General features: G+C 34.6%; 1 protein-coding gene across 2 annotated transcripts; it reads right to left on the bottom strand.

The window, feature by feature from the left end:
- Positions 1-3,341: 3,341 nt before the first annotated feature.
- On the bottom strand, positions 3,342-15,866 carry LOC101264998 (uncharacterized). 2 transcript variants are annotated; one of them, XM_004233467.5, is made up of 14 exons: positions 15,743-15,866; positions 15,294-15,411; positions 15,126-15,192; positions 14,908-15,018; positions 13,551-13,746; positions 9,681-9,766; positions 9,282-9,477; positions 8,963-9,074; positions 7,846-7,973; positions 7,509-7,715; positions 7,263-7,372; positions 6,248-6,377; positions 4,925-5,074; positions 3,342-3,796 (listed from the first exon to the last, which is right to left on the bottom strand). In XM_004233467.5, the coding sequence occupies exons 2-14, from the start codon at positions 15,385-15,387 to the stop codon at positions 3,575-3,577; spliced, it is 1,809 nt and encodes a 602-aa protein (XP_004233515.2). In that variant the 5' UTR covers positions 15,388-15,411; positions 15,743-15,866; the 3' UTR covers positions 3,342-3,574. The 2 variants fall into 2 exon arrangements, with proteins under 2 accessions (XP_004233515.2, XP_010317210.2); XM_010318908.4 differs by having other exon boundaries at positions 15,294-15,528; positions 15,743-15,848.
- Positions 15,867-22,029: the final 6,163 nt, after the last annotated feature.

Raw genomic sequence — 22,029 nt, 5'->3', positions numbered from 1 at the left:
TCGATTGCATGGGGTTCCACTATCCATCATATCAGATAGAGGTTCGCAGTTTACTTCTAAGTTTTGGAAAACATTGCATGCGGAATTGGGTACTAGGTTGGACCTTAGTACTGCGTTCCATCCTCAGACCGATGGTCAGTCTGAAAGGACGATTCAAGTGTTGGAGGATGTGCTTCGTGCATGTGTGATAGAGTTTGGTGGCCATTGGGATAGCTTCCTACCCTTAGCGGAGTTTTCATACAATAATAGCTATCACTCAAGTACTGATATGGCCCCATTTGAAGCATTGTATGGGAGGAGATTTAGGTCTCCCATTGGTTGGTTTGATGCATTCGAGGTTAGACCTTGGGGTACTGACCTTTTGAGGGATTCGATAGAGAAAGTGAAGTATATTCAAGAAAAGCTTCTAGCGGCGCAAAGTAGACAAAAAGAATATACAGATCGAAAGGTTAGAGACTTAGAGTTCATGGAAGGTGAACAAGTCTTGTTGAAGGTTTCGCCAATGAAAGGGGTGATGCGATTTGGTAAGCGAGGTAAACTTAGCCCAAGGTATATTGGTCCATTTGAAGTACTTAAGCGAGTAGGGGAGGTAGCTTATGAGTTAGCCTTGCCTCCAGGGCTGTCCGGAGTGCATCCGGTATTCCATGTGTCTATGTTGAAAAGATATCATGGGGATGGAAATTACATTATCCGTTGGGATTCAGTTTTGCTTGATGAGAACTTGTCTTATGAGGAGGAGCCTGTTGCTATTTTAGATAGAGAAGTTCGCAAGTTGAGGTCAAGAGAGATTGCATCCATCAAGGTGCAATGGAAGAATCGACCGGTTGAAGAAGCCACTTGGGAGAAGGAGGCAGATATGCAAGAAAGATACCCACATCTGTTTACAGATTCAGGTACTCCTTTTCGCTCTTGTTTTTCCTTCTTGTGATCGTTCGGGGACGAACGATGGGTAAATTGGTATCTATTGTAACGACCTGTTTAGTCGTTTTGAGTAGCAGACTTCAATTCTGGAAAAACTGGCAGAAGCGACAGACCCCACGACGGACCGTCATGGACACGACGGACCGTCGCAGGGTCTCGTTTCAAAACACTTAGAAAATCTGAAATTGGGTACTGAAAATCGACTCTCTGAACTTCGTAATGGAATGGCAGGACGGACCGTCACAGGCGTGACGGACCGTCACAGATTATTCAGTGGAAATTGAGTCTCTGACCCTTGCGACGACCTGCAGGACGGACCGTCGCAGGCACGATGGGCCGTCGCAGGTTGCGCAATCCCAGTCTGGGTCGGATTTCTTGATACGTTTTAAGGAACGTTTTTGACTATTCTTGCCTTAATTATAAAGTTAGTGGGTTAATGTTAATAAGTCTAATTACTTGGGGGTTAAAAGAGGTAACCTTAAGTTAATTAGTGGGGCATTATTGCCATCTTTTATTCTTAATTATATACTAATTAGGGTAAAAGAAAGAGGGTTGGAATAAGAAAAATAAGAAAGGACAAAGAGAGACAGAAAAAGAAAGAGAACGAGTAGAGAGAGAGAGAAACGAAGGGGATAGCAAGGATTTTGAGAAGATAGCTTGTTGATCGCAATTCTTCGGTGGAGGTAGGTTATGGTTTTCATGCTATTCGTAGTAAACTCTTAATAGCGAATGATATGTGTTAGTAGTATTGTAAACCTTCTATATGCTTAATTGTATGCTTGCATGAATGATGTGATTATGTAATTGTGAATAAATAAGCATGATGAAGCTATTGAATCCCAAATCTTGAAAAGAAACCCTAATCTACTTTGTTAATGATGATGCCTTGGTATAAAAGAAGGCTTGATGAACGAAAGTGGTGAGATTAGGGGATCGGGTGCCACGTTCCGGTACCAGGATAGAATATATGGATCGGGTGTCACGTTCCGACACCAGGATAGTATATGGATCGGGTGCCACGTTCCGGTACCAGGATAGTATATGAGGATCGGAGTGTCACGTTCCGACACCAGGATAGTATATGGATCGGGTGCCACGTTTCGGTACCAGGATAGTATATGAGGATCGAAGTGTCACGTTCCGACACCAGGATAGTATATGGATCGGGTGCCACGTTCCGGTACCAGGATAGTATATGAGGATCGGAGTGTCACGTTCCGACACCAGGATAGTATATGGATCGGGTGCCACGTTCCGGTACCAGGATAGAATATGGATCGGGTGTCACGTTCCGACACCAGGATAGTATATTGAGGAGCGGAGTGTCACGTACCGACACGAGGGGAATAAAGATAATGAGTCTTGAAAGATGATAATATATTCAAATCTAATGAACCTAATTCCCAAATGAGTATGATGAGGAGGTGTGAGTCCTCATTGATGTGCTTGGTGTTGTAACCAAGGGTTATGGTAACTGTAAATGCTGCATGCTAAGGATATTAGTTGATTTTATGATATTATCTGATATATACTGTTTTCTATTTTGAGTTGGCCGATGATATCTACTCAGTACCCGTGTTTTGTACTGACCCCTACTTTTATGTTTTCTTCTTGTTTATTTGTGGAGTGCAGCAAACGTGCCGTCGCCTTCGACTCAACAGTAATTCAAGCCAGTCTTACTACACCGGAAATTCAAGGTGAGCTAATGCTTCTAGCTTGGACTGGATCTTCTTCTTCAAGTCTTGATGCCTTGAACTTCCGGCATGGACTAGTTTCTTATGTATTTTTAGCTTTTAGAATACTCTTAGTTTAGTCATTTGATCGTAGATGTTCTTGTGGTGATGACTTCTAGATTTTGGGGATAATAATAGTTATTGATTTTATTAATGAGTTTAAGTCTTCCGCATTACTTTATGTTGATATTATATTGAAATGTTAAGGTTTAGATTGATTGGTTCGCTCACATAGGAGGGTAAGTATGGGTGCCAGTCGCAGCCCGGATTTGGGTCGTGACACTTTCAAACGTTTAATTTGATTCTATAGTATGTATACTGTATACATGTAGATTTGTTCTTCGTTTGAAAAACTAGATCTCTTTTTCAATTAAAAAAAATTAAGTTCCATGAGCCCTTTGTTCCAAAACAAACTTTCTTAATTTTTATTTATTTCTTATTATTTGGAATACAAAGAGATGCAACTTGGTAGTACAATGCACTTCTAAAATAAATTTCATCTACCCGGGATCGCCAAGTGATTTTAGGCTTGGAACTTTTATGTTGGAAGTCTCAAATTCTATATGATTAAGCTATTGCATAAAAACGAAAATTTTATCCTGTGTGCACCCAAAAAATAGCGAATGCGGATTTCTCTTATCATGATTAATAAAATTTAAAAAAAAAAACATCTGCTCAAGCAAACCATTTTATGCAACCAATGAAGGCCCTCTTAATGATTCTTTTGAACTTTGTTCCAAAACTAGAACTTCAGAAAAAACACGGTGCATATAAAATGAAATTTTTCTCTGACTTCTCAGGTATAGAAAAAATTTCTGAAGTCATGTTGAAGAATTTTGCAGCTTAAAAGTTTGATAAAATTGCCTCAACTCAACTCTATGGTGCAACTGAAAAATCAATGACCAATGAAAAAAAGCAGCTCAGCCCCAAAACCTACTAATGAAACCTTTCTTATCTTTCTTCATACGAGAGTCCAGTGATGGGAACTCAATAAGGTTATAGGCCAGGTCCAATACGATGGGATTACGAGCAACTGGTTGAAAGGCAGGTGGAAATGTTTCAATTCGAGGAACAACCTTCACGTTGGCTTCACCAACAGCTGATTCATATGTGTCCAATTTTTCCATGAGAAGTTTCTCCATCTGAAAGAAGTATAAAGCATGGGTTACACAAGTCGGGGGATCAGAAGAATACAAATGGAAATGGAAGCAGAAACTAGACAAACTAGAAAAGGAAGAACACGAAACAAAGTGCCTAAAAGAAACTCCGGAGTTCTTGGAATACAAAACAGATAGGCAATTGACTGTCATGGAATTAAATGAAAGTGAAGAAGCATCAAAACTTAGTTTCTACTACACATCAAATATCAAAAATTTATCAAGGCAGAACTATTTGTCATACTTGGTGCTTCAAACATTCAGGTGACCCTAATGTGTACCAAACTAAAACTAGAAGAGAATGGGAAAGGTTGAGCTAGCTTATGTAGAACTACCAGAAAACACGTCCAACAGTTGGGAGCATCTACGTAGTACTAAATGGATAAAAAACTGAAATGAACTGTGTAACTGAAAATTCTACTATGGGGGTGGAGGAAGGAGGGGGAATTTGCGTCAAACACAATGCTGAAGTGCTCCGCGAGAATTATCGATGAAGAAACACCATTTTACTTGTTCATGTTTGATTTTTTTTGGGACACAAGCAGAATTATAACACCAGAAGAAATTCCCTAACTGCGTTATCATTTCATTGAGTTGAAATCTTTTCCAGCACAAACACTTGAAAAACAACGGAATTTACAACTTCAGTCTTCACTTCACAATATGCCTATCAATTTGAGGAATTAAGCACACAAAATGCAGTATCCTCTGAGGGACACGGGAAGGAGAAAACTATTAATGCTTCTACTAAGATAAGCAAGAGGTTCATCTAATGTTAACTACATTTTGAATTACCAAGAATTCAAACCTCTTAGTTCAAACTTTTTTATTAACTCTCATGATTCTCGCAGTAGATATTTTATCTTCAGAAGAAATCCAAACTTCCTTTCTTCAATGTCATCAAATGCAATCAGAAAGATCATCAAAGAAGTTGGTTGGAAGTAGTTTTAACAATACAGAAAATCTCCATGGGTTTCTTCCTAGTTTCATATAGAAATATATGGAACTGGTTCAATTTGCACCAAAGAACATCAAAGAGAAGGTGAATACAACAGATTAGCTAATGGGAATGACTGCAAAAGTATAACAGACATATGGAAGGCCAGATCATACCTTCTTATCAGTTCCATTCAATGAGATATTAGATATCTTTTTCGAGAGATTTTCTGGAGCCTTTTCCTCCTCCATAATTCCTCTGGCATGCTCAGCACAGCTGTTAGATCTGCTCTCATTATACAGTGTTTTCAGTTCCTTGATCATGACCTGTTACACATAAAAAACAATGACAAAAGGAGAAACAAAGAAGAAAAATTATTCACTGATATTACTGATAGAAGCGACATAAGTAGAAAATATAAAGATACTATAATTATGCATCAGAACTTAATTAACTTATATATTAAGGTCAACATGGATGTTTAAAGCCATAAAATCCAATTCCATGGCATTGTGGTGGTTAGACCAACTATGATATATGGGGCAGAGTGCTGGCTAATTAAGAGCTCTCATGTTCAGAAGCTGCAAGTTGCGAAATAAGGATGTTGAGATGGACATATGGACATACTAGAAGAGAGAAGATTAGATGAGGAAAGCTGGGTAAGATGGTTTGGGCATGTGCACATAAGATGCGCTGATGCCTCCTCCACTCTAGTTCATGCCTATATAAAGGGTAATGTATTCCCTTGTAGATGCATCTCAAAAATTCTATAAAGTCATGGAATATAAACAAAGATAAGATGTGGTTGAACTCTCCTTGACAACCAAATACTTCAAGAAGATCCATAAAATCCTTTCATGGAGATCAAATAAATCTCAAGGAGGTCTACATCATTCTACATTAGAGAAATACGCTACTAATGGCCCTTGAATCACGAAGAAAATTCAAAGAGAAAAATCAAAAGGGAGGAACAGAAATGTACCCACATTCTTTATCAATAAAATTATGTTTCTTCATATTTGATTTACGATTGCAATTTATTTTTTTTCACTTTAAAATTTATTGCAAACACTATTATATTTGATTTTGTTAGTAACATATAAAAAACAAGTGTAAATATTTATGTGTATAAAGATACATTACTAGATTTAAAACCATAGAAGTTCCCATCATATTTTATCCTTCAGGAAAAATGTAATCAACTAAAGTTTAATATTGTAGTAACTGTAGTATTACTATTAAGTTAAAAGAAAGATCTTAAGATGAGATTTAAAGTTCTGAGGATGTTGGGAAAATTATGAATACGTAAAGATACAAATTTGAACATTTCGGAGTAGAACTCTTTTGGAGTTGGGCGTACAAAATCTAACACGGGCATCTTCATACTAGTTCTCCCTATAAGAAACAGCTAGGAAGCTCTATCAATGAAGATTTAGAGAATATGCACAACAAAATTTTAATATAATATAAGCAGGTAATTTGACTGATTAAGTGCTTACCTGATCAGCAGCATTCGCGGACTGCAGTTTCATAAGAGCTGCATCAGCTAAAGAACGAGCTCGAGAGTACAAGGCATAAGCTTCTGTCCTCTTTCCCGCCGAACTGTAGGATTTTGCTAAGTAGAAGCACCTGGAGGGAAATTGATAACAGAGCTTTTAATAGATTTCAAACAAGAAAATATTAATCCTAGGGACAACGTTACAGATTCGGGAAGTTGCAACCCCATAAACCAAGTAAGATCTAAGATGACTAGCGCTTCATGGGGAACAGAAGGAGGAAGGCAAGAGGACTTGATAACAAGACCTCATCACAGTGCACAAGCAAAATTATTTTTCAGAACAGGCTGAAAATAAGAGGATCGGTAGGACTCCTAATGTCTAGCCAGAAGTCGAAATTAGTGCACCAAACTACAGGCCTGCCACATCAAATTGAACAAAAATTTTGCACATGAAGAAATAAGTGCAGAATGAAACTCAGTCTAAGTCATGAAGTAACTAGCAGGAGGCAAATAGATTAATTGAATAATGTCCTTTATCTAAGACAATGAACATTTTATAATAGTTTAAATAGATACTAGCACACGAACCACAATTTCAAATTACACCTAAGTCCAAACAGGCAAAGTATAATCTTACATAGTATCGCTGACCCATAATTTAATTGATCACCGCTTAAGCATTTTGTACATTGAAATGGTACAACTTCCTTATCTAAGACACTAAAAGTTCCAGATCTTCATTTCATAAATTCACCAATAATATTAGTTTTAGATAGCCACAATAAATGCTAAAACCGTATGAAGATAGTTTTCTCAAACTCCTCTTCTCACCAGAAACTTTTTCAACTATCACATGATAAAAGAAAAAATACGAGAACATACTTATTATAGTCCCACAGGTGGGAGGGTAGTGTGTACACAAACCTTACCCCTACCTTGAGAGTTAGAGAGACCGTATCCGATAGACCCTTGGCTCAAAAAAAAACATTTCACTTAATAAAGTAATAATAGCCAACCTTTCTGCTCGGAAAACCATACTTTTCAGCTCACACTCTTCAGCTAACGCAACTTCTTCAATTTTTCTATCTCTTCCAGAACTAACTAGATCAGAAAGATCAGCAGTATTCTGCACCAGAGAAAGCAGTTAATACTTAACAGTGTAGTCCAACAGCCATATGAGTGAGCCTTGTCATATTGCCAATTCTAATCTAAATGCACTGATTAAGGATGTAATAAAAAAAATTGAGACTCGATAATTTTACCTGTAACAGTAGATCATACAGACGAACAAGCTCCTCTGGCTTCGTGACTTTTTCATTTTTATCATCACGGACCTTGTTGAGCTTGCTTTTAGCTATTTTAACTAGCAACTGGTTCCTCTCGATGGTTCGCTGACCTAAAATTGCACCAACGGCTTTATCCAGTCCACTTAACTCATCCTTCACATTTTCTGAATTAGCAGCCGTAACCTAAAAGACGAACCATGTGTATAAGATGAACAAATTCAGGACTTCAATTTGATTTATGCAATATATATCAAGATCAGCTTGAAATTTCCAAGAGCCAGCTAATAATGTAATATAAGGAGTAGTCACTCACCAGGTCATTCCGGATGCAGCTCCTGGCTTCGTGATATGCGGCAAATATTTTGTCATATAACACAAGTTTCTTCTCTGCTGGAAGAGAATCAGCAGCTGAACCATGGATATCTTTCTCCAGTTCCTGGGCTGATTGAATGGTACAGTGTATAATATAAGCTTGAAAATGATGTTTTAAAGGCAGATATGCGAATATGCAATTAGTTGACCAAAACACAAAGTGGTTAAAAGTTACTCCCTCCATTTCAATTTATGTGTCAGTGTTCGACTACGAACGAAGTATAAGAAAGAATATTTTTTTAGATCTTCTCGTTTTAATTTTAATACATGCAATGATATTTTTGTGGTTATAAATGCATGTCATTACGGGTAAAATGAGAAGTTTAAAGTCAACTTGTTTGCAAGTATAGAAAGGAGTCTGTTTTTGTTTGGAACAAACTAACAAGGAAAAAGTGTCACATAAATGAAACAAATGGAGAATTTCACTAGAGGTGCAAAAATGAGGAGAAATTTTAAACTAAATTACGAGCGTTCAAGTTGATGCCAGTGAAAATTAGCATTTCCCACTCAAGTTTGCAAAATCAACAATGTTGATGCAAACTTTTTTAGGTATAATACATTATAATACATGCATCTGTGTACTTTATTCATTGTAAGATTACTGACTTGTTGCATGGTATAACATGGCATTCCTAGTGGACAATTCCTTCAAGTTTTGGTTTGCCTCATTTTGTCACATATTTTATACTCTGTTATATTCCTCATGACTGTTGCAGGGACTAGACATGCAAATCTGTAACTGTGAACATCATTAACATTAGAAGACAACTCACAAGGGTCATAGAGAGTGCTCTGCAGCCTACAAGGATTTCAAGTACAGACATCCAAAAGCTAAGTGGAAAATATCAAGGAACTCCTAGAAATGCCCTGTTGAACAAAGAACACAAGTATGCAGACCAAAATCTAAAACAAGGTTGAAGGAACAAAATTTGGTTCAAAATAGTAGACTGGAACAATTCCAAACTCAAGAGACAAAAAAATTCCTAATGTTGAAGCTCCAGTAAGTTGACTATTGGTGCGTTTTTCAAAGTGCAACCTTTTGCATAAAGTAAACATACCTTTCAGGATGGACACACGTGTCTTTGCATTTGAAATTGGAAATCTATTTCCAAGCCAATGAAATTCTGTCATAGATGCAGCCTGCTGAGATCTTGCCTCTGCCATAGCAGCCTGTTAACAAAGAAAAAAGAGTAATAGATCAATTAGGAGCAAATCATCCTCCAAACTCATTCTTTAAAAAAAAAAAGATCTTGAGAAAGACAGCACCAAGAAGTACAATGGAAGCATTATTATACAAAAAAAAAATAGTGCCTGTAAACCATACACACTTTTATTTTATCGGATGAATTGTAGATACACTTAGAAATGACAGCTCACCTCCAACTTTGCTTTGAAAAGGTCCAGTGCAGGCCCTTCAATTTCACCGATGGAAACGAGTTCAGAAGTTTGTAAGTTAGACTCACCAATCTTGTGTAAGCAATATCTGATACTAGGTTCTAGTTCCTCAACTCGCTCACGGCACAATACTTGGTTCTCTAGATCCCCATATTTTCCAAGTTCCTCATACACAGCCCTATCCAAATAAGAGATAAGTGAGAATTCAGGACCTTGTTGAAACAATAGTATAATTCAAATAAGAGAAGCGGATATGGCGAGCAGAATGAAGAGATTATTCCAAAACTTCATCCGTGGATATTATTTGGAAACAAACTAGACACTCTGGCCATTATAATGTCAGCAATAGATTAGTATACATCTCCATAAAGACTATGGTACCTGGCACTTTTGAAACACTTTAGAGCAACGTCCCAATTTTGATCTTTTTCAAACAATAAACTCCCTTTCATGTATGCAGCATAAGCCTGCAGATCAGGAAACAAGATTGCTAAATTACACTACAAAGGCAAACTCTAGAAGATTTGTGCCAATAATTAAAAACTATATTGAGTCGCTTTAAGCATTGAAACACAAAATGAAACACCCCGTCTACACAAGAGAATGAAAGAAAATCATAACAATGCTAAAAGGATGTGATTAGAGAAGGAATGGGATGATCAGGGGGTTCAGATATTCAGATTAATTAACTATCGTCTATGTAAAATCTCCACAAAAAAAAACTATGTCGACAATTTGCAGATCTTCTAAGTTTGATTCAATATTTTTTTCACAAGGTAAATAATTTTACTAATCATCCAAAATTCACATAAAAGTAGTACATTAAAAAGTAGAGAGTCAAAAACATGATATGATTCTTTACATTTGATTCTCTGTTCTACCACCAACATATACAGGCAAGGTTCCAAAAGGCAAGGTGAAAGGCACTACCAATTATATAAACTTAAAACAGATTTTACATTGTAATAAGTTCTCATTAAGGAACAAAGTTGATATACTGGGTCAGGTAAATGATTAGACACACAAAAGGGCAGATAGATTAATGGAAATAGGCATTTTAGACCGTTTTAGAACCGGAATAATAGAAAAGGATCTACATTTTTTCATCAGCTGCGAGAGTAGCTAAATGTCACATCCTTGACCATAGCCAACATTAATGACTATACTCGAACTGATTCACTACTGTCCCGTGTACATCACAATTGACTAACAACCTTCCAATGTAGCTACAAGTGGACCAAGTTTTCTCTCGACTCTCGAGCATTTACACATATAACACCAGCTAATATAGTTATCTTTCTTTTCCTCAGAATTTCAGCAGCAAGTTTAACCCCCTAATTGTCATCCAAATGAAGCTCTTTTCTTTGCTTTTATCCTTTCTATCCAAGTAAGTCACTAGGATTAGTTTGTTTTATCCTTCCAAGAGTACAGCTACTACCTAGACAAGGATTCTTTTTTTTTTTAAGGTAACTTTACCTAGACAAAGATTCTAACACTTGGGAACTTACTCAATTTATGAAGTCATTAGCAAGTACAAGACAACTCCACTATGTAAGCTTCAAAGCCAGTTCCATTAAGAAATTAAAGATGATTGTGGTAAGTGCGGTCAGTATTTGAAAAATATTTATACTTTGATGAATTTTCATAGTAATAATATCTGTTTGGGTTTTATCCGCTTACAGGTGCACGACAAGGTAAAACTAAAACCACAAGAGGAAAGATTGTCTCAAAAGATCTACAATTTATAAGAATCACTGACGACTTAACTAAGAATAAAACAGAATAGAAGAAAAAAATCCATACAGGCAAAAACAACAGGAGAGAAAATCTGCGCTAGGCAGACCCGTGTGACAAGCTAGACCAAGAAAGAATGCAGGGAGTTTCGAACCTGATGCCCCTCATTTGGGAGATCCCATGCTCAACCAAATCGGTCACCCTTGCGAGTGAAGTAAATTCAGTTTTAGCACTGACAAAACCGAAGTTTGAAAGGAAAATAGAGAAATAAGTCGCACAAGAATCTGCTTCTTTCAGTATAATTTGAAGTCATAAGATACTAACATGTTAATCAAACTTATCAACCAAAATCTATAACATGGTTAATCTAAAGGACCCAATGACTTCCCTGCCACCACTACACATTAGTGGCATGAGTTCCCTTTCCCTTTTTTTATTGAAACTGGTAACATTGTATTCCTCAGCATTTAGGCCTATGCTGGCCACCTCCAAAAGTGTAAGTTACATAGAAAAAACAACAAAGAAAAAACAGGACTACTTACAAAGCTCCTACGCAATCCACAAGTTGAATTTCTTCTTCTATTTTCATTTCTTAACGCCAAAAACCTAAAGTGGTAATTACTTTCCACTTAATCTTCTCTATAGTGCATTCTTCCCTACAAAAATTATCTGACTTCTCTCCTTCCAAATGATCCACCAGATACAAGCAGGTACTGTTCTCCACCACCTCCTCTGGCTCTTACTACCTCCCCTTTTGACCCAACAACTTAGTAGGTCTGTTGTATGTTCTGGCATAATCCAATTTAGGCTCTTTATATTGGTGAATAGAGCCCATACTTGTGTTGTTATTTTACAGTGGAGAACCAGATGATTGCTGGTTTCTAGAGCCTCTTTACAAAGATAACATCTTGAGGCAATAATTTTTCCCCTCTTTTGAAGTTCAGTGTCAGGCAAGCTCTCCTATTTAACAACCAAGTGAAACACTTCACCTTAGTAGGGGCTAAACTCTTCCATATAGCAATCCATGGCCCTGATTTCTTCCCTGCACTTGTGGCTAGATCCCTTTTATACATTCTGTCCACATAGAATTGGCCATCAGTATGATGCCTCCATAGCAATTTATCTGTTTCCAGATTTGTGCCAGGAAAATTTCCAATCAAAGCTAGCATATCCAATACCCACTCTGTTTCCCAATCATTAAGAAATCTCCTTTAGAGCAAATTCCATCCTTTTAGGGACCAAACCTCTTGTATTTTGCTGTCAGGATTCAGGCAAATGGAAAACAACCCAGGGAACAAATTTTCCAAGGACCCTTGACCTGTCCAGTCTTCCTTCCAAAACAAGGCCTTATTTCCTCGACCAACCTTTATCCTTACATTGTCTTTGAAAGCCAGCCATAGGTTTCTTATAGTCCTCCATACTCCCACACCATATGTTTCCTCTCAACACCATTGATCTTTCTGACCATACTTCTGTTGAATGAGTTCCTTCCATAGAGCTTGATCATCCAAATTGTATCTCCACAACCATTTGGTAAGTCAGTTGTTGCTGTGTATTTTAAGGTTTCTTACTCCCAAACCCCCATATCTTTTGCTCTGTTGAACCGCCATCCATTTAACTAAGTTGTAGATCTTCTCAATCTTGTTACCTTGCCAAAGAATGTTTCTCCTCAATGAGTCTATAGCTTTGACTACTTTGCCGGGAATGGGAAAAAGTGACATCACACATGTTGGCAAAGAGTCTAAAACAGAATTAATCAAAGTTACTCTTCTCCCCAAGGATAGATATTGAGATTTCTAAAGTGTCAGTCTCCTCTCCGATTTTTCTAGTATACCATCCTAGATGCTAATCGCTTTATGCTTAGCACCCAATGGCAAACCTAGATAAACTGTAGGCAACCTCTCTATCTTTGCACTTCAATATATTGGACAAAGCTTGAATCTGTTGGACCTCTTCAATAGGAAAAATGCTACTTTTCTCCAATTCACCTTAAGTCCAGAGCATGCCTCAAAAAATACCAGAATAATTCTGTCATTCTGATGTGACAGGAGTTGTTCCTGCTCTTCTTCACAAAAAATTATTGTGTCATCTGCATACAATAAATGAGTCATATCCATCACCTCATTAACCCTGTTTTTTATTCTGAAACCCCTAATCCAGTTGTTTATAGAAGCTCTCCTCATCGAACTGTCCAACCCTTCCATGGCAGTGATAAACATGAGAGGGGACAAAGGGTCTCCTTGTCTAAGACCTCTTTCAACGGGAAAAAAACCTACAAGTTCCCTTTCCCTGACTCCATGTATTTCAGAAAGATCATCCTAATCAAAAGAAAAATGAACAAAGAGACTTCAAGTATAGAAAGGAAAAAGCATTTTGAGAAGATCAACAACTCAGCAACTTTGGCAGCACCTCAGGAGTCGAAATGAACGAAGGTTTGGGCTAATGAATAAACTCAAATGCTCTCATGAGCAAGCACATTGCCATGTATATGAGAATCATGACACAAGAAAAGCATACCTCAGCTTCTAAAGATGTTCTTGAATCTCCCTTGATGGAACATAATTCCTGGAAAAGACTAGCCCATTTAACCGCCTTTCTCAACCGACCAATCAGATAACTTCTTTGGCGTGCATTTGGTCCATCAGGCAATGTTTTCTTTTCCATAGCATGACTCCAAGCTCTTTCAGATGTATAGAGAACCAAGTGAAGAAACCTACAACAAGCGTAAATCAGTGAGATTGTTAAGCATTGATCAACTTTGTACGTTCAAGAGATAACAAAGAAATTATGACTCATATTAGGCAGAGTAGATTGTTCATAATTCAATAGACTGCAATATCCGCAGAAAGTATAGATCACACTACAAAAAGAAGTATAACACTTCTCTCTTTATACTTCTTCAAGGAACTAGATCTTTAACATGTCAACCGTTTAGAAATCAACTCAAGAAATGCACCCAAGTGCTCCAAAAAGGGCGTCATGATAGCTTCATCAAATTATTAGTTTAGACTTGCAAACATACAATTGTTAAATAAAATAACCCAATACAGCAGAAACTCTTCTACTTCCTCTCTTTTATCCCTTCTCTGAGTCTGACAAACCTTCACTAGGCAATGCCTGCATGAATTTTCAATTGATGCCTTTTTTAGTACGGTTAGATATATATCATTTTAGTAATAAGTGTAGTCTAGAGGTCAATGAAGTGGGATGAAAAAACATGTGAGACTTGGATTGAAATCTCAACAGAGAAACACTAGGTGATTTCTTTTCAATTGCCTAAACCCGAGTGGATAAAGTTAACAAGTAACTCTACTAGTGGGAGCTAGCAAGTATGTGGTGAAATAGTTTAGTGATGCACAAGCTGGCCTGGACGTCGCCATTAGAGGCGGAGCTAGTACGGGTCCAGGGGTTCATTTAAACCTTTCAGCAGAAAACAACACAATCTATACATGGTTCAAATTATTATATATGTAAGTATACAGTAGATGTTGAACCCCCTTCGACTTCTTCGTATTTTTTTTCTTCGTATTTTTTTTCTTCGTGTTTCGAACCCCCACAACGAAAATCCTGACTTTGCCCCTAGTCACTATTATCTAAAAAAGAAAAGAGTGAAATTTTGGACTGAACAAGAAGTAGAGAATTCATATAATCGACCCTAATTAGTTTGAGTGATGGGTAATTTTTGTTGCTGTATTAATAAAATACAATCTTTAAACACATTACCATATGTGCTGGCATGCTAGGGTCCCCTTGCTTAAAAGAACCAAAAAACTAAAAAGAACCCCTAAATTTTCAACAAATCTATGACTCAAATTATAAACAAAACAAATACTAGCCATACAAAACATGACAAACAAAATACAGATACACACACCTTACTTCGGTGACCGTAGTTACTGAAATTGAACGCTTAGTGTACTTCAAACGTCCGTGAGTAAACTTGAGTGATTTATACAATCTCCTTAATCGAGCCGTACAATACCTCCTGCAAATTCCAATTTTCTTAAACCTTTAACACCAAAATCACTCAAAAACAAATCACACCTAAATCAGATATTCATTGTTTGAGGAACATGGATGTGTCGGAATCACCTGTAACGAGCATAATCACCGAATCTCAATCCATGCTGCATTTGAGCAGATTTTAAAAGCTGTAACACTAGAAAAATGCACCTAAATTCAGTGAAATCTCCACAATTTTCAACGCAATTGAAGAAAGGAACCAGCGGATAAACCTTTGAGGAAGGAGAGAGAGAGTACCATTGACAGAGAACTTAAGGTTATTGATCTGGTCAGAAGGAATAGAACTCTGATCCTCGATTTCCATAGCAGTACTTTCCTTCTGCTTCCCCATTTCCAGCTAATGGCCGAGCGTTTTCTGATTCAATTTCATTTTTTTGGGTTAAAATGATTTTTTACTTTTTTTAACTAGTTAATCGCCATATCCCTCACTTTCTCATTTGATTTATTTTCTGTTTCTTCCAGGGAACACAACCTAGAAACATCAAATTCGTGCGAAATGAAAGTAAAACAAATAACGATAAGCACTATTTGTGAAGTTGCTCAAATAAATTCAGGTATGAAGGAATCAGATGGTCAAAGTTTTCAGATCTGTGGTTAAGAGATTGATATGAAGAACAGACAATTCAAGAGAAATGGAAGATACTAGAAAACTCTTACTATAATCTCAGCAATGGCAGAATCAATACCTGGGTGGTGTTGAGGATGGCCTTTGATTCTCGCCCTTTTTTGTGCACAGACGGAAGAACAAAGAAGACGACAGTAGAAAATGGCGTTAATTTTATAAAAGTAGATAATAAATGTACTCTAAATAAAAATATTAGTACCAGCTTCCTCTCTTTTTTACAAGCTTCTTGAAAAAAAATTAACAAAAAAAATATAATAACAATTAATTAATATTTTACCAATTTTAAAAAATTAAATATTATAAAATATAGTGGTAGTAAACTTCATTGAACTTTGCGAGATTATTAATATTAAATTTTTTTAAAAAAAATGTATACCCATTGTTATAAAATATAAACTTACAATAAAATATTAAGAAGACAAAAACAGAGAAACTTTTCTTCTATTCAAGAATATTTTGGTGAATGATATGTTTATTTATAATGTTGAGATATCACTTTCAAATGTCACTAAATTAATAGATACATGTTTATTCACAACGGATTATATCACCTTGAAAATATACATACATGAATTCAAGTAATTCATGAATTTATTCAATGAACATTTCACTTAGTTAAATCAATTTATAACGTTCCCCTTAGATGTCCATAGATAATGTATTTCGTTAAAACTTTGCTAGAACCCTATGGGAATAAAATTCTAGTTTTAAAAAAAAAAGTACACATCTTTTGATACGCATAATTTGTTGCCTCATTAAAAACCTTGCCAGGAAAACCAGTGGGACAAAACCTCGATCATGGAAAAAAGAGCGCAACGCGTATCATACTCCCCCTAATCAAAACATCACTTAATTTCTTATGATGATGTCATCCAATTTTATATACCAACTCCTAATATTAATAATGAAAGTGCCTTTGTGATCAAATTGCCTTCACGAACATCGTTGAACTCAACCTGATAGATCATTTTTTGATTTGGTGAATATGACGAGACTTTGAGATTAGCCGAATACATTATTGAATATCATTCTATTCGTCATGACCTCGTTGTTGCAAGTAAATTGGTTATTCAACTTGTTCACATCAATAATCATCTTGTGGACACTTTCATTTGCAGTTGATTATCTTCGTATATTGTGGTTGGTATATTCTTTTTTCAATGAAAAATCACACATTTTCTGAATATGGTGTGTCATTGATATATTCTTTTTTAATGAAAAATCACACATTTTCTGAATATGGTGTGTCATTGATCTCAACCAAACGCACTTTCAACTTGCTTCATGAAAGGTTATTATTTCTGCATGGGGGCTACAAATATCTGTTTCATTGATCGTCAAGAAATTTTTTGTGTCTCGGCATTTAAATAAATAGCGTGTTTGAGACTGAACTTTATAGAGATCAGATAAATATTTTGCATCTATGTAACCAGTCAGCTCTGACTTGAATTCCTCGAATAAAATAAACTCATGTCTATGGTCGAAGATATTCAAATGTGTACTCTAACACCATTTCAATGTCCTTTTGTGGAGAGGAACTGAATCTTGATATTTGATCGAGTATTATTAGCAAGATGCACTAGTGTCTTGATTGTGCACTAAGATATAGAGTTTCATCACCAAGAAGTTATTCATTCTTTTTTAGAGATCAGACTGAATCATCATTTATATCAAGCGATCTCATAGTCATTAGGGTACTCAATGAATGTAAATTACACATATAAAATCGCATCAAAAGATTTTTGTGTATGTTGACTGATGGACAAATATTTCATTCATCAAATTATCAATCTGTAGGTCAAAACATAATTCTTTTTTACCAAGACCTTTTCAAACACTCAACAACTTTTGAAAGCTTTTTAAGAGTGCTAATGATTCAAGTCATCAACATACACAACTATTATAACAGATTCAAATTCTGACCATTTCATAAAACTGCAAGGATAATTAGGGTCATTCTTTTGTACCCTTTTCTTACTTGACTATTTAAACTTATTTAAGGATTCTTGAAGCCTTATTGAAAAAGTTTCTTTCGAACTTTTATATGTTTCAGGCACCTCGATTACTTAAAGGATTTCTATACAACCTTCATTGTTGTCTAGCTAGACATGATAATTATCCATTATATGTATTCAAGTTTTTCATATATTGTCAAATCAAAAGAAATCTCATTGCATCCATCATAGGAGAAAACATCTCCAATAATGTCCGTATTTTTGCGATAAACCTTTATGCCCCAAGGCACAAGCCGTACTTGATATCTTACGGTTATAATATCTTATAATAATTTCTTTGTACCCTAATGACATTACATCTTGATTTATGGACTGTCAATCCAAAAGTCACTTTTTTAAGTAAAACAAAATATACTTGAATTGTGCAACTACTTTGCCAATCATTTATTTGTAGACACTCTATGACAGATTTAAATTCAAGTTCCTCGTTACAATTTATTTCATTGAACGCTACCTCATATCAAAGATACCATCGACGGTTATTTGATATCAATTCCAACATGACATAACTTATTGAGATATCTTCATTTTTCATCATTTTCAGGTACCTGAACTTTTTCCAAGGTTTTATGAAGTGTTATGTCATGGTGCTCTCTTATAGCACTTGTCTCATTATCATGACCATATTGATCATTTTCTCCTCTCCTTCTTCAAGAAATTTTACATTTGGAATCAATTGGTCTATTATGCTTTAAGTGTATCATACACTCTTTTCTTCAAGGACTTTTCGTTGTAGCATTTGCAGCTGAATTATAACATAGGGTCAGTAAATTCATCTGGCAATAAATTTGCAACATTATGCAAAAAAAATTATTCCTTTAACTTCACGTTCACATTTTCTTTTAACGAGGAATATAATATAAAGAGAAGAAAACAAAAGAAATAAGATGGAAGAGAGAAGACTTTTCCTCTATTCAAATATATCCTTCAAATGGTGAGTGATATCTCTATTTATAGTGATGAGATATCACTCCCAAAGGTCACCAAATTAATAGATACATGTTTATCCGCAGTAGATCATATCACCTTAAAAATATACATACATGAATTTAAGTAATTCATGAATATATTCAATGAACAATCCACTTAGTTAAATAGATTGATAACACCCTTCAATTTGTTGTTTAAGGGTAATATATCTTTGTTAAGAAATGACTTTGTATATACTACTAGATTAGTGCAACATGTGCTATGCATGAGCCCAACAAATTGATTAAGGAACATTTTAAATATATTTTACTTGAGAAAAATTAAATTATTACGAGATATTTGAAATAAAAATTATTTGTATACCAAAATTGCAAGGAATGCAAATATATATTTACAAATATACTAAAAAATTGCGCCTTAGTTAGGGAGGAATGTCAATAACCCTTTGTTGTTTGTATGAGAGTTTAAATAAAATAAGAAACTAAAAGTTCTTACAACATTTTATAAGAAAAAAAAAGTAAACAAACAATACAGATTTTTGACAAAATACAACTCTATTATTCAAGTTCTTAATGAGGGAAAAGAAGAGAGGAAAAAGAAAAGAATATTGGAGAGAAGTATACATCCCAAACATGGCTCTCAATTAAAAGAGATTCGTCTAATGCTCAAATTTACACGAGCTTCAGCTCACCAATGTTTGTTCCTAGAAACAGAAGACATGCACGGTTAAAAACTAATAAAATCATATTCCCTTGTCTTATTTTTTTAAATAAAGTCTCTTGTTTGTCACAAGAAAATGAAAAATCTCTCTTGTATATTCAAATGATGTTGTCTACTTTTCAGAACCAATGAATGGTACACACATCATTGTCCTCTCTGTGAGAAATAAGAAATGAATATAATTGTTCTGATTATAGCAAAAAAACATCTAGGATAATTTGCATGTGTTCAGGCTTTACCTCGGGATTGACTGATAGACAAAAGAGTAGTAAGCCAGACAATTTAATAAGCAAAATAAGTGCTCAGGCAATACAAACTAATTTATTTTTTTACAACAGAATCATTGTTGAACAAGAGGTTTTGCCTACGTCTCAAGTGTTTGATGCAGCAAGATAACTTGTTCAACAATGGTTATGTTGTCCACAAATTTGTAATTTAGCATGATTTAGAGTCCGTTTGGATGGGTTTTAAAAAAGTAGCTTTTGAAAAGTACTTTTAAAAGTGCTAGAACTTATTCACTTCATATGTAGAAGATGTTTCTAGAATTATTAATTATCTTTCTTAATAGATTTTTTTGTTAGTGTGAAATTACATTTTCGCCCTTGATCGTCCTCCCACTTCACTCTTAAATATAATAGAAATAATAATATTGTTAAACAAATCGCTATAAATACATTTCTTTCCAAAGAAAATAAAAGATATAAATTTTAAATTATTAAAAAATAAATTAATTCATATAAGTTATATTTGATCCTTCTCGCACATTTTCTTTTTTTACAATTTTTGATCATCAATCGATTATATTTTTGTATTTTGATGGTTAAATTTATTCTTTTCACTTATTTTTTTTTTGTAGAATGTATAATAGTTGCCCCAAATATATTTTTTACAAATATAAAACTAATAAATTATATGTAACTTTTTATTACTTTTTAATATGCTTTTATTCACACTTTTTTCTTTTTATTTTTCTTATTTTTACACTAAATAATAAAAGAAAAATAAAATGAGGATAAAAACTCAAATAATAATAATCAAAGAAGTCAGAAATTAAGTATTGTGTCAAAAATGTAGAATAGGTATTAAAAAAAAGTAGTGTGGTTTTTTACCCTGTGCGCACCCAAAAAGGGTAGCGGCTGCGGGTTTCCCTTGTCGTAAAAAAAAAAACAGTGTGTGAAAAAGATAAAAAATACATGATTTTTTTAATCATCAACAATTAGAGAAAAAAAATTACACGGTTAAGCAAAACATATACTAGTTAATTAGTCATTATAGCTATAGTTTTAGTTAATTACCACAAGCATCAATTTCAGTGATAATTATGTGGGTTAGAGTTTTAAATTTGTATAATTCGCACGATTGTATAATTCGAAATTGGTAAAACATGATATATATAAACTTTGTATCATATAATTTGTATAACTGTTTAAAGTTCAGATGTTTGTATTTGTATAAATTTGTTAGTTCGAGTTTATGCAAAAAAAAAAAATCAATTATACTAACATACATGCGAATTATACAAACTCATCTATGATTATGCACAGCCACAAAATTATATAAATCACGAATTATTACAAACGATGCAACATAAATTGTAGCTACAACCCGTAAATATGCAAACTATAGCTAAGGAGCATAATTGAGTTTATTATAGGGATTATTTGCGAAGATTCCCCTTAAAAAATAATTTCAATTAGTTTTTCCACTTTTGTAATGGTATGGTATATGCGAGTCATTTTTGTAACGAGAGATACAGAAGTTCTAAATGATAAAATTGAGGGGTATATCAAACTTTATTTCGCATATACCTACTAAAAAAATTAATTACGGTTCATAGTTATAATTTGCTAATTACGATTCGTAACTACTTGTTATAGGATGGAGAGTGACCAGCGAGATTGAGTGAGGGGGGGAGAGAGACGAGCGAGAAAGGATAGAGAGTAACAGAGAGGTGAATTGTATATGTATAATTTATGAATACATTTATATAATTCGCGTGTTTTTGTATAATTGAGTAAAATAAAATCTAAAAATATACAAATATAATAAAATTCAAAATAACAAATTGATACAAATATAATACTAAGAAGTTTACTCTATTTTGTATAAAAAAAATGTATACTTTTATAAATATCAATCAAACCATAAGTAATAGGAAGTTTCTCATATTTTTCTTACACCTTGTTAGGAAAACATTTGGGGCAATTCAATGGTCATATTTTTCTATTTTAATGCGTATATTGACGAACAAAAAGTTGAGGTAGTATTATTGTGTTATTTTCCTGTTAAGTTTTTTCAAAGTATGTAATGTTAAACTTGAATTAAGACGTGTTCTTAAATAAGCCTATATTGACCAAATAAGGAAATATAGACAAGAAATTTGTTTCCTTTCATTGTCATATTGATCGGTTCGAAAACATACATGCACTTGTCGTATACTATAAACTATATAAAGAGTTGTATCAATGGACTGAAGGAGAATTTCGGTGTATTGATAAAGTTACTTATCAGAATTTACGAGGTTAAAAGTTTAAGCAAATGTCGAATAAGATTATACAGAGAGTAATAAATTTCGGTGATATTGTTCTTTCAGAATATTTTATATATAGTTAACGTTTTAATGCACTAGACTGTCCTTTTAATTATATCAATGAATTATATTTAACTTGTATTTGAACATACG

Source organism: Solanum lycopersicum, chromosome 2 (genome assembly GCF_036512215.1).
Source record: "Solanum lycopersicum chromosome 2, SLM_r2.1".
Lineage (NCBI taxonomy): Eukaryota > Viridiplantae > Streptophyta > Magnoliopsida > Solanales > Solanaceae > Solanum > Solanum lycopersicum.
This window is presented reverse-complemented; position numbering and strand designations above follow the sequence as displayed.